Source organism: Morus notabilis, unplaced genomic scaffold, assembly GCF_000414095.1.
Source record: "Morus notabilis unplaced genomic scaffold, ASM41409v2 Scaffold521, whole genome shotgun sequence".
In the NCBI taxonomy this organism is placed as follows: domain Eukaryota; kingdom Viridiplantae; phylum Streptophyta; class Magnoliopsida; order Rosales; family Moraceae; genus Morus; species Morus notabilis.
The window spans coordinates 211,083-225,381 of record NW_010357686.1 but is presented as its reverse complement, the minus strand read 5'-3'; the positions used below and the strand labels follow the sequence as shown (position 1 = coordinate 225,381).

At 39.5% G+C, this 14,299-nt stretch overlaps 1 protein-coding gene across 3 annotated transcripts; it reads right to left on the bottom strand.

The window, feature by feature from the left end:
- On the bottom strand, window positions 1-12,681 carry LOC21401312 (probable sodium/metabolite cotransporter BASS4, chloroplastic). 3 transcript variants are annotated; one of them, XM_024173736.1, is made up of 14 exons: window positions 12,328-12,681; window positions 11,890-11,995; window positions 11,626-11,733; window positions 11,444-11,511; window positions 10,967-11,045; window positions 10,788-10,846; window positions 10,612-10,680; window positions 9,673-9,786; window positions 9,503-9,524; window positions 2,645-2,712; window positions 1,634-1,719; window positions 1,070-1,199; window positions 786-887; window positions 1-274 (listed from the first exon to the last, which is right to left on the bottom strand). In XM_024173736.1, the coding sequence occupies exons 1-14, from the start codon at window positions 12,502-12,504 to the stop codon at window positions 203-205; spliced, it is 1,260 nt and encodes a 419-aa protein (XP_024029504.1). In that variant the 5' UTR covers window positions 12,505-12,681; the 3' UTR covers window positions 1-202. The 3 variants fall into 3 exon arrangements, with proteins under 3 accessions (XP_024029504.1, XP_024029515.1, XP_024029510.1); XM_024173747.1 differs by having other exon boundaries at window positions 836-887; XM_024173742.1 differs by having other exon boundaries at window positions 11,689-11,733.
- Between the last annotated feature and the right edge of the window lie 1,618 nt (window positions 12,682-14,299).

Below are 14,299 nucleotides of genomic sequence, written 5' to 3'. Positions count from 1 at the left end.
TATTTTGCCCTTTTTTCCCCTTTTGAGAGTACAAGAGAGGAAACAAAGTTAAAAGATGCAATTGCACAAACAAAAATGGTATAAATGTGGCTGAAACCTTTTGAAGGTGTAATAAATTGATTTTCCATTTTTTAACCATAAAACAGCCCAATTACACAACCACGGGTTTACAAAAAAATGAATAGCAAGAAGTGGGATTGCATTAAGAAACTTTGAATCTGTTGGAGGTATCCTTCCGAAGCCAGAAGTTAACAAGAAAAGAATCCAGGATTATCTGCATGCGTAAATTTTGGTGTTAGTTATAGCCAAGTCAAACACTGCGTTAGGTGAAAAGTGGAATGAAAGAAAAGAATAAGGTGATTTTTGAAGAGAAAATGAAATAGTAGGTTATTTGATAGATCCAAATCTGCTGTCCAACTTTTAGTGTTCTAATTAGTGTCTAATCAATTAATCATATAACACCATCCTATAATAACTACAAAAAAAAAAATACAAAAAAAAAAAAAAAAACTAGTTAAATAGCAATCTATGGTTAGACACTAATTAAGACACTAAAATTAGACAGCAGAATTGAGTCCGTTATTTGATAGAGAAGAAAAGAGAGGTGAGAGGAATGAAAGAATTCATGGGTCCCATTATTTTTTATCCATTCGAAAGTGTGAGATTTTTAGTGAGAAAATTTGTTAGTTGTCATAACTAACACAGAGTCTAATTATTTTTTCACCCTCATTGATAAAACAGTCATTTACAAATAGAGGAAAAAGAAGAGGAGAAACATAAGTAACCTGGTTCAAATGTGCTGCAACACAAGGAAGAACCAGCAAACCCGACTCACCAAACGCACCACCAAGCTTCTCCACCACGGCCACCATTACAGGCAAAGTTTTCTACGAAAAGCATTCAATGTGTATCAATCTTGATAATTGCCTAAAGGAAAGTAAGTCGAGAAAAAATATTTTCTGTTGGATTAAAATAATGGTAGTCAGATAAAAGTAGTCTAGCTGGTGAAATCACTTGGAAAAAGTCGAAAATCCCCGACAGCTCGCTGGTAAAATTAACTGTAACTCACCTGGCTTGCAACAAGCAAAAAGGCACTGGAATTTTCTTTCTTTGCAAAGACAGACTGACCACCACCCGAGAGAGCTGAAAGGCTCTTTATAGTCAAAACATTGAAGGCTAATAAGATGAGATGCAACAGCCTGCAATAAGATAAAAGGGTTCCGTTATTTGAGCACATTACTAAGTAGCACGGCGATCAAGTTAGTCGAACAACTTTAACTGATTTACGACTATTATCTGTGATTTTGAAAACTCTCAACTAAAGAAAAGATATCTATATATGTCTTGGTTGAGATTCATGATAAGGAACGAGATGTCAAATATTTGATACTTCTTAACTGCTTGAGGTAAAAGAAGCTGCAGAGAAACTTTGATTACAGTTTCTTCAAGTCAGTTCCAGGGAAAAAAAATGATGTAGAACTCAAGTACAATGTCCAGCAATCAAATATTTGATAATAAGTATATAATGCGGTTTTTTTATTAATTTTTTTTAAATCTACAAATGTATATAGTAATAAAGCATGAGGAAACAGGGACCAAAGAAATACAAGGAAAATATAAGGGAAGAACTCACGCTCCGGCTCCAATAGCTACAAGAAAAACGGCAGGCTTAACCATCAATAGCAGTGACCTGGACCTGCTAACTTGCATCCATGGCACCTGAAAAGGCGTTATTAGTTTTGAAACACAAGTACTTTTAGTCTTGCGGTCCTAGAAAAATAGCCATCTCTCGTGCATAAGAGATGCGTACACTTCATTTGCCCCTACAAGAACCATAGTTGGGGACTAGATTTTTCTTTTTTTTCCTTTTTTTTTGGCTAAATTTAAAGTAGGGACTTGATGTATTTGCCAATAATATTTGACACCTATTTCAAAATATTTGTAGCTTGTACACTAACGCCTCGTTCGTTTCGCTGATTCGAGTTTAGAATTCGAATTTTGCTACAGTAAAAAGCTCTTACAAACAGTAACATCTAACTTTTTTGCTACAGTAAAAAGCTCTCACATAAAATCACATCTCAACTCGAATTCTAAACTCAAATCAACGAAACGAACGAGGCAACATTTGCAGTTTGGAACTAGCGTTCCACTCCAAGGTACAAGAACACTGGAAGGCCATAGAACAATGAACAATCTAAAATATTAAGGTCTCGTTTGTTTCGCTCGTTCGAGTTGTGAGAGAAAACACTATAATAAAAACTTGAGTTATGATTCGAACTAGCGAAACGAACGAGCCTAAATACCATGAACATAATTTTTTCAGCAAACCTCAATGTAAAACTTGAGCAATATAAGAACAATACGGCCAGCCAACATATAAACCAATGGAGAAACTATATATTCTTTGAGATCATATATTATACTAGCAAATTGAATAAGATATCCAAATAATCATATCAAACCATCACAAATAAAGCATAACTTGCAAAGAACAAACAAGAAACACAAAACTAAACCAGTAAATTAAAAAAAAAATAACAAATGCGATATCATAGTAGCAGCTAATAAAATTTATGATTTGACACGATAATTTAACATAATATATATAGAAGGATACGACGGGACATAGGTCATTAGGTCTTACTAAACTTAGTAGTATCGCACTGATCTTAGAAAAAAGCTTCCGATTTTGATCAACAAAGTCTCCAATACCTGCAGTACATTGAGTAAAGTTAGAAACAGAGATTTTGTGTTAAGCTCCAAAACCACGGTTAGTAGAATTATGACAGAATTCAGAAGAAAACTAACAGGAGCTTGATTGTATTAATGGCGGAAGGTTGATTACAGAAAGATAAGGGGATTTTCGAGAGATCCCTTGCTCTCCTAGGTTTCCTTCTCTCGGAAGTTTGTACAAATGAATCGATGCCCCCCTTATTCTCCTTCCTATTCTATTTATACTCCTAGCTCTTATTCCGCTTACTAATTCCAAGACTAACTTACTAACAACCCCTGCTGACTCAACCTCTTCCTCATTCTCTCCACGAATGCTTCCCTCCACCTCAGCAACCACTTGAGTTTCAACTGCCACCCTTGACTCGTGACGGCGTTTCCTCCGAGCGTATGTAAAACGCACGGGAGGCTTATCATTACCCCCACCCCAAAGACGCGCCTTGTCCTCAAGGTGAAAATGAGGAAACTGCGCATCAATGGCAGCATACGATTCCCATGTATCCTCATGGGCCGGTAAATGTGCCCAGCGAATCAACACTTTGAGATCATTGCGGCCCCCATGAAGCGCGCGACATACCCCCAACAGAGCAGCCGGCTCCGCGCACAACTCCAAGTCACACGTCAGCTGAGGCGGTAGAGATGAAACAGCTTGCTCCTGCCCCACTGCCTTACGCAGCTGAGAAACATGAAACACAGGATGAATGGTGGCTGACTCTGGCAAAGCCAAGCGATAGGCGACCGGCCCCACACGATACGTGATCCTAAAAGGCCCATAGAAACGAGGACTCAACTTTTCATTACGACGGCAAGCCAATGAGACTTGACGGTAAGTGATGAGAACATAGCCATCAAAGTCAATCCGGAAAAAAGACAATCAACCTTAAACGTCCATCAAGCCATTGCATGGCCAACTTGCATATTCCAAGAGGCTTACGCGCAATTTCCAGCAAGGGACCAAGTCAAATTGCGGATAAAGAGTTGATTTTTTCATAATTCTATCTTTTTAGGATTAAGTTTCAATTTAAACATTTAAATTCCATCTTAGGCGTTTAAAAGGGAAGGAATTGGATTTAAATTCAGATTCCTTCCTAAGGGATAAGCTTTTAGGCGTGTTTTATCTTATCTTTAGGTCAAAATTCGGATTCCTTCCCTAGGGTAAGCTTTAGGCGCATTTTATCTTGTTTTTAGGGTTTATCTTATTTTAGGTTTCTATCTCATTAAGGATAGAATAGGACTTTTTAATTTTTAAACCTTTTTCAGCTTATACTCGGCTATTTAAGGCTGAAAAACGAAAATTAATAAAAAGTTTTGATGTTTATTCACTTTGTAAGATATTCTTCTTGAGTTCTTAAAGAACTATTCCGAACTTATCAAGGTTTTCCTTGTGGCGTTCAAACTTGACTTATCAAACGGATTTCCAAACTCGTTTATGGCGTCTTCACCATACCAAGGTTCTTACTTTGCTAAGCAACGGGTCGCAGTTTCCATCAATTCTTGAAGATCTTGGATCGTATCCCATATTTGGCTACGGGTTTCGTCACATTGTTGGCGGGGTTCGTATCAGTAAGGACGAAGCTTCAGGTACACCAAATCCCCCACGGCAAATTCCACATCCCGTCGTTTTCCGTCTACTACCGCCTTCATCTTCTATTGAGCCCGAAGGAGGTGGAACTTAAGTAAATCCAACATGGCGTCGCGATCCCGCAGCTGCCGCTCCACCGAATCCACCAGTGAAGTTCTCACACTGTACCGCAACAAGGGCGGAGGAAGTCGGCCATAAACTGCCTAAAAAGAAGTCATACGGGTAGCCGTGTGGAATGAAGTGTTGTACCAATATTCGGACCAAGCCAACCATTTACGCCACTGCCCCGGCTTGTCGGAAGTAAAGCACCGCAAATAAGTCTCCACACACCTATTAACCACTTACGATTGCCCATCGGATTGCGGATGGTACGCGGTACTGCGCAAAAGAGAAGTCCCCATCTGTTTGTGTAAGTCAGTCCAAAAGCAGCTAAGAAAAATACGGTCACGATCCGATACAATGGTCCGAGGGACCCCATGCAACCGCACAACCTCCTGGATAAACAGCTTGGCAACCTTTTCCGCCGAAAACAAGTGTCTCAAGGCGATGAAGTGGCCATACTTGCTCAAGCGATCCACAACCACCAAAATCGTATCATACCCCTCCGAACGAGGTAAGCCCTCAATAAAATCCATAGACACGTCTTCCCACACCTGCTCGGGAATGGGCAAGGGCTGCAATAACCCACCGGGTGCCAATGTAGACGCCTTGCAACGTTGACATATCTCACATCGCGCCACATATGCGGTACATGTCGTTTCATTCCAAGCCAAAACTAATCGGCCGCAAGTCGGCGGTAAGTCTTCAAGCCCCCCGAATGGCCCCCCAACACCCCGTTATGGTAGGAATGTAACAAACGCTGCACAACTGAAGAACCACGGGCCACCACCATTTGCCCTTTATACAACAAGCGGCCCTGTCGAATAGAATACCCCGGGTATGCTGCTGGGTTGTGGGGTAAATCGGACCAAATTTTTGCGAGCCGTTCATCTTGCAACACTTGTCGATGGATTTCGTCGGTATTGACAAAAGTAGATAACATCATGGTGGCCACAACCGGGCTGACCACTAGTCGTGATAATGCATCCGCGGCTCGATTCTGCACCCTAGGCCGATACTGGATCTCGAAGTCATACCCCAGCAGCTTGGTCAACCATTTCTAATGTTCCATGGTAACTAGGCGCTGCTCAAGCAAATACTTGAGGCTACGATGATTCGTCCGAATAAAAAAATGATGCCCAAGAAGGTACGGCCGCCACTTTTGAACGGCCAGAACAATGGCCATCAACTCCCGTTCATAAACAGACTTGTTCCACGCTTGAGCAGCTAGGACTTGACTGAAATAAGCGATAGGACGTTGTTCCTGCATCAACACGGCCCCCACTCCAAATCCAGAAGCATCGGACTCAAGAACAAATGGCTTAGTGAAATCCGGTAAGGCTAACACCGGTACACGTGTCATGGTATGCTTCAACCTTTCAAAAGCCTGCATCGCCTCCACATCCCATTGAAAACTGTCCTTTCGGAGCAAGTTGATCAAGGGCCCTGCAATTTGACTATACCCCGCCACAAACTTCCGGTAATACCCCGTCAATCCGAGAAATCCCCGCAAGTCCTTCAAGTTGGCAGGAGGCGGCCAATTAACCATGGCCTCAATCTTAGTCGGATCAGCCAAAACTCCTGCCGTAGACACAATATGGCCAAGGTATTCAATTGAATGCTGCCCAAAACTACACTTCTTAGCATTGGCATATAGTTGACGTTGCTGCAAAACCGCCTACGCCTGGCCGAGATGGTCTTCATGTTCCTCTAAAGTGTGGCTGTAAATGAGTATATCATCAAAAAATACGAGTACAAACTTACGAAGGAAGGCACGTAGAACGTCGTTCATAAGCGATTGAAAAGTCGCTGGAGCATTCGTAAGCCCAAACGGCATAACGAGAAACTCGTAATGGCCCTCATGTGTACGAAATGCCGTCTTCGGTACATCCTCGGCCTTCATTCTGATCTGATGGTATCCCGACTTAAGGTCGATCTTGGAGAAAATTATGGCCCCATGTAACTCATCTAGAAGCTCTTCGATCACCGGAATCGAAAACCGATCGGGAACCGTCTCTTTATTCAAGGCACGGTAATCCACGCAAAATCTCCAACTGCCATCTTTCTACTTCACTAACAAAACGGGACTAGAATACGGACTGACACTGGGTTAGATTATGCCCGCCGCTAACATTTCCCCAACCAATTTCTCAATTTCCGTTTTCTGTATACGGGTACCGGTATGGCCTCACACTTATAGGGGTAGTCCCCTCCTTCAACACAATTGCATGATCCTTGGTCCTAACCGGTGGCAGTCCCTCTGGCATTTCGAATACCTTCCCATATTTCCTCAGCACCGTTTGCAATTCCAGAGGAATTCTCACTTCCTTGACCGATTGGTCCACACCAAGAGTTCCTAACTCTACCCAAACCCCTTGTCCCTCATGTCTCAATGCCCTCATTAATGCCTTCAATGTGACCGGTGACTTATTTAATCCAGGATCTCCTCTTAATGCCACCTGCCTTTCCCCCAAACTGAACTTCATTACCAAAGTCTTCCAATTCACCGACATAACCCCTAAGGTTTCTAACCATTGGATTCCCAAAATCAAATCCGAACTCCCTAATTCCAGCGGCAAGAAATCTTCAACAATTTCAATATCTTGCATGGAAACCAACACACCCCGACAAATGCCCTCTCCTCTCACGGCTAACCCGGTACCCATCACCACACCGTAACCCCCCATTTTATCTACCGGTAAGTCCAATTTCCGAACCAAGTCACAAGAAATGAAATTGTGGGTAGCCCCACTGTCAATTAAAACAATTATCTCGCACCCATGGACGAACGCCTTGATCTTCATTGTCTTTGGCGCTGTCAACCCAACCACCGAATTGATGGATAATTCCACCATCTCCTCTTCTTCAGCCACTTCTTCCCTTTCTGCCACCGTTTCTCCTTGTTCCTCCCCTTCCTAAATTATCAGAACTTGTAGCTCACGATTCGGACAGCGGTGGCCGACTAAATACTTTCCGTCACAGCGGTAACAAAGTCCCTTCTCTCTCTTCGCCTGAAGTTCAGCGCCGGTCATCCTCTTGAATGGCGCTGCTCCAATTCCAACTCATGTGCCTTGGTTACCTGGTCTCCTTTCCTCTGGAAACTTCGCTCTCTCAGTCGGTGCCCCACTGAAACGAGATATACTTCCAAAACCAGAAGTCGTCTGACTCACCCTAATGTCGTTTGATACACTCCTTTTATTCCAATTCGAGTACTGTGGGCCTTGCACCTTTGGGCCGCACACTAGGAGGTTACGCTCCTCCACCCTCTGGGCTACCTCCATAATCCGGCCCAATCCAACCGGTTTGATCAACCGAATTTCTGCACGTATCTCCGGTTTCAAGCCATTCACAAATGAGCTTTCCAGAACCTGCTCGGAGATGTCTCTCAACGGCACCGCCAAGACTTCTAACTGTCTCCGGTATTCCCTCACCGATGTTTCCTGCCGATGCGACAACAATTTCTCACACAAGCTACCTTCCTGCGTTGGTCGGAAACGCTCGAGGATCATCACTTTCAATTCTGCCCAACTCCGAATCACTCGACGGCCATCTTCCCATTGAAACCACGCCAGAGCTTCTCAGTCAAGACTTACAACCACCACGTCCAATTTCTCATTCTCTGATAACCTGTTCATCACAAAGTACCTCTCAGCCCTAAAGACCCAACCATCGGGATTCTCACCGTCAAACGTCAACATTTCCACTCGCCTGGTCCGACAATCCATGCGAAATCCAGATTTTCGCGGAGGCCTAGCTCTCTCGCTCGTCTCTTCCCCCGGTGTCATATGCCTCGTCGGTGCTTCCACTCCGGCTGTCTGGGCATCCCGACGTTCCTGGCGCTGTAATTTCATCAATTCCTCCATTCTTGCCAACAGCCAGTCCATACCTTGTTCCAGCCGAGGAATTTTCTTTAATTCCTCTCGCACCTCCTCCAGTTCCCTCGAAAACTCCTCTCTCGTTCCCTCCGTCTTCTCCTTCTCGCGATCGTCGGTACGTCTCGTCATACCAGGAAAGTGCTCTGATACCAAATGTTAAGCTCCAAATCCACGGTTAGTAGAATTATGACATAATTCAGAAGAAAACTAACAGGAGCTTGATTGTATTAATGGCGGAAGGTTGATTACAGAAAGATAAGGGGATTTTCGAGAGATCCCTTGCTCTCCTAGGTTTCCTTCTCTCGGAAGTTTGTACAAATGAATCGATGCCCCCCTTATTCTACTTCCTATTCTATTTATACTCCTAACTCTTATTCCTCTTACTAATTCCAAGACTAACTAACTAACAACCCCTGCTGACTCAGCCTCTTCCTCATTCTCTCCACGAATGCTTCCCTCCACCTCAGCAACCACTTGAGTTTCAACTGCCACCCTTGACTCGTGATGGCGTTTCCTCCGAGCGTATGTAAAACGCACGGGAGGCTTATCATTTTGTTATCAGACATTGAAATGGTGACGACAATAGTACCTTATTCAAGCTTGTTAAAGCATAGTTTTGAACTCACTCTTCTACTTGAACCCAACGATGGTGCCTGACCTAATGCAGTTCCCGTGTCTGATTTGGTTCAAATAAACAGAGCAATCCACTATTCATTTCGTGTTGAGTTATGTGGAGCCTAATCACACCTGTACACTTTTCCCCACCTACCATGATTCAACCATCGGGGCAACTAATAGTCCGCCCTAATTTTTTAACTATATAAACTGATTTTTTAAGAGATTAAGAGAGTGAGTTGTCTTGTGAGACGATTTTGTAATTTGTGAGATCATCTTGTACTTCTTCTTGTGCGTGCTCCATCTATTGTTTTTTCCTTTTGTTTTATTGTTGCTCTTGAATATGAGGTATTAGTCATATTTTGTAAATAACATGTAACCCAACTAAATACAGACTTACTCTAAGCCTATGCCAAATCAAATTGGACTTGCATAGAGAGTATTTTAAATGTACTAGATTTACAGTTTGGTGAACCAATAATACTCTATGCAGTGTCATTTTTATTCTCGATGCGACAGCAAGGTTCACACTCTTGATACTATCCAGCATAAAAAGCCACGGAAATATTGTAATGAGACGAAAGAAAAATGACACACTCACCTCTGAAGGATTCTCGTAAGACCTAATTAAAAAAAAAAAACAAAAAGAATTTGGTTACTACTATCTGAAAGCATGTAAAAAGGGACTGGATTCACAACAAAGAAACACAAGATAATAGTTAAACATTCACAATGAAGAGTTGACAGAAAATATTATCTTAAATCAATTACCTTTCCCAGGACTAAAGGAATCAATAATGTGACCACAAGACTTTTCAACAGTTGCTTAGTTGGAACAGATACACCAACTCCAGAAGCTATAAATCTCGAGATAGAAAATGGAATCTATAAACGCACATAATTGTATATGTCAACTAAAAAATTGAATTTATCACAGAAAAACATGCGGAGGCAGATACATTGATTACAGAAAAGAACGTGGAAACAGGTAACTGGAAAATATAGGTTATATTAGAGAGACCGTGTTGGCTATACAAAATAACAAGGTATGTAGTTCTGCAGCAAGAAAAAGAAAGATATATGATATGCAACTGTATTCCTGAAACTAATCACGGTCCTTTCAACAAAAATAAATAAATAAATAAATAAATAAACTAAATACGGTCTGCTGCCATTATAGAGACTCTGTTGATTATACAGAGCTAACAAAGGTAAATAGTTTTGCAGCAAGAAAAAAAAAAGATATATTATATGCATTATGTTCCTGAAATTAAGTTCTTTCTGCGGCCATCCCATATATAATTCAAACATGTTAAAGAATTGAATGAGAAAACATATTAAGAAGAAAAATAAGTTCGCATTGTGTGTATGGCCAACTGTCTTAAGATTAGAATATAAAGTATCCATACATAAAATAAATGCGCAGTCAAGTTTACAAATGTGGATAGAACTATTTCACACAAAAAATCATCCAGAAAAATGAACAAAACAGAAATCATTCATATGAGCACCAGCCTTTAGTGCCCCTACATGTGTTCAACTGTTTCTTAAAAACCAAATTGCCACTATTAAACATTCAAAATAATAGCCAATGAATAAAGCGCCTCATAAATTGTCCGAAAACCATACAGTAGTAATAGTATGCAAACATGTAGATAAAATTTGAAAAAAAAAAAAAAAAAAAAAAAAAGGGGTGACTATGAAACTCACAATCAAAATTCCCAGCAGATTAGAGATCACTGTCATTGCAAGAGCAAGTGCTGAATTTCCTCCAGCAAGCTGCGTGTAAGCATCACAAACCTTTTCTTAAATCCACATACATATCACACTGGGTTAAAAATAAAAAAGAAGCTAAGAAGAAATTAAAAACTTAGGGAATAGCATACCTGTGTAAGTGCTACACCACTTGATAATGTAGTTGGCATACAACAAAATATAGCTAGTCCTGTATGAAACAGAGGAGTGATATGAAAGCTAGATGGTTTATTAAGTAAACATAACTAGAGTTTGTTACTCGTCAGTCTTCCCAACTAATCTATAAATAAACTATCTTCAATAAGCGAACCTGTAACAAATTCTTGAGGTTGGAGCCGAAAATGAAGTATTAATCTTGAAAAGTATGGTGTAAATAATAGAATGGAAACCTGTGTAACAAATAAGATTATAAATGAGACCAATAATACCAAGAATTTTCAGTGGGGTAAAAAACAGTCCAACTTTAGACGCGTCAAAATAATGTTCCAACAATGATTTTGAATTCGCAGACCAAGCTTTTCCCTATCCTAATCCCGCCTACCAAACAACCATAGATTCCACTAATCCTCTCTCCTAACCCAAAATATAAAATAAAATAAAATAAAATCCTCTCACTTCTCTCCGTTTTTCCCTTTTTTTTTTTTTTTTTTGGTATGACCTTAATGCATTCCAACAGTTTTTTATAAAAGGAATTGGAAAATAAATATAGAGTATGAGAACAAAAGAAAATCATGAAGAATGAACTGACACAATGTGTAAAGGCAGATGAGAAAGTTGAATATCATACTAGACCAAGAATTGCCACAGGCCATGCTTCTGCAGCGTCACCAATATCTTCACTGCGCAATGTCAATCCTATGTAAACACCAAAATAAGTCAAAACCCATATTTATATGTGTATATACAGGTAGGCATATTATATAACTTAAGAAAACTATAACTTGAGTATTGTGCAATAAAAATATGAACCTGAAACAATGAATATCCCAAATGTGCTAAATTTTGACAGAGAATATTTATCAGCAAGACAACCTAAGCCAGGATTTGCAAGCCCTAACGCTACTCCACCCAAAAGCGCTGCACAGAATATACACGAAAGAAAAGGAAATTTCAACAACAGAACAAGAAAAAAGAAAATTAACACTCGAGTATAATCAACATAATAGTGAATTAAAACAAGAAATTAAATGTTATATACATATATATGTATATATATACACGATGAATTATTACCCAATGGAAGAAAATTATCCGACGCAAAATTCAACAATGGCCTAGCCCAAAGTAAGCCCTCTACTGAACCCGATTCCCGATCAAGATTTTCTCCATCACTTTCTATCTGAAGCAGCATTGGATTTCGGATTTAACCATGTAAGAACAGAAATCCAAATGAACAAACAACTACTATTACGCAATATCAGGATTCTACCATAAACCAGTATTATGCAATATTCAGTTCGGATTCTACCACAAACAGCATTCAATTTCGGATTCTACCACAAACAGCATTCAATTTCGGATTCTACCAAAACCACTATTATGCAATATTCACGTCAAGCGAAAGGCACTTTTGATTGCGAAATCCTAACTCGATTCTTTTGCCGTTATTTTCCCGCATTTTCTCAGTAACCAAACAAAAGTGCGAGATGGTAGACTTAGAGGCGACCAGACCTGATTGGACGACTCGCAGGCTCTTATGGATCTCCAAGTCAAGCGGCTGCGACGCGAAGAAATGAAGTGACAGCGTAAGATAGCATGTTTGGCGGGAAAATGAAGGTTTCGATGACGAAATAGAAGCGATTTTGTGGGTGAAGGTGTGAGAATGAGGGTTTGGATGGTTCCCGCCATTGAAGTAGCAAGTGTAGCTCTGCAGAAGAAAGAAGAAACCGGTATTTTCTGCTGGTTCAGAAAGACCAAATTTTAAGCGTTAAAAAAATTTAAATCTTATTTTTGGTCATCAAACTTGAGATTAATCCCATTTTGATCCCCCAACATTCAAAATGATCTAATTAATTGTCCCATTAAGGTCTCTATCTCAAAAGTCTATAATGGATAGAAAATAGCATATAACAGTCATGTAACCCTTAATAGATGAGCATTTGAAATGTTCATTTTAATTTTTAATTTCCATCAATACCCTTGTAAATAGGCCGTGTAATTTACCTTGATTTTAAACCGTAATATAGTAAAATAAATATTATTTATGTCGTTTCATTTAAAAATAAATAATTATTATTTTATTAATTAAAAAATATTAATTTAAAAAAATTTCGAATTATGACCTTTATAACAGTTTGTCCTTTTAATTTTAAAAAATAACATATATTTTTCCTGAATTTTGTAATAAATTTTATCTTTCTGTTACAATGAGTGACGAAAATCATCGCATATTAAGTACATGACTCATCTGATGAATGTATTATTGTAAGGAGATCAGATAAGATCAATAAGAGCAAACTTTTCTCATACTTTTCTACAATTTTTCCCTTCTCTTTGTAAGGCTTAACAAGCACTTAAGAATCACAAACAAAATGTAGGTTTCCTTTAGCCAAGATAAGCTTCACAGTATATGGATACACAAAGATAACAAACTCAAACATCCGCTTCTGTTGATATGAGATTCTTACATCTTGAACAAGTCCATACATACTTTCACCCAGAATTAACATCCTCAGACGACCCGAAATACGTGTTTGTCGGAGAGAATATTTCTTCAACGAGATTTTCACTTCTAGAATTGTATAAAGAAGACCTAGAACTGTTGTTGTTCAAATCATTGGTGTAAGAAAGCGGAGGATTTTGAAATGGGCTGGGCCTAAAAATGGGGTTGAAAGGTGAAGAATAAAATGATGATGATAATGATGATTTAGGGAGAATAACCAAGTAGGTTTTTCAATAAAAATGGGGAATTATATGATCAATTGTAAGTAAAAATTTCTATTGGAGAGCATTTTTTTAGAGCAAATGTACATATGAGATGTAACACCCTGAAGAATTAATTGAGATAAATTAAGGTAATTGAGATTATTAGTGTGCCTAATCTGATTTAATTTATTGAGTTTAAATAATTCCAAGGTATTTAAATTATTCACAGTCATTTATTTAATCCAGAAGTGTGTATGGGCGCATTTCTGGACTATTATACTTTACACATGTCATTTTCTTTTATTTTTCTTTTCTTTTCTTTCCTTTTCCTTTTTTTCTTTTTCCTTTCTTTTCTTTCCTTTTCTTTTTCTTTCCCGTGCGTTTCTCTCTCTCTCTCTCTCTCACACACTTCCGTGCTCTCTCTCCCTCTCTCTCTCCCATTTGTGTCTCAAATCAAAATCGGATTCGAACCAAGAGTGATTTCAAAGAGTTTTCAACGTCAAGAGAAGGATTCGAGGTAAGATTACTGAAAGAACCTCTCTTGAATCTATGTTTTTCGGATTTCAAAACTTATTTTTAGTTCAAAACGGATTTGGATGGATTTTGAGTAAAACTAAGGTAGAAATTGGAGATCTTGGGTTCTTTGGACTTGTTTTAGTACCTAGAACCCGGATCTAGTGGTTGTCCCTTGAGATTTTATGAATTGGGACTGGATTTGCAGGTTTTTGAACTGATTTCCGTGAGTTTTCGCGAACTGGCGTTCTCCACCGGTCGACCG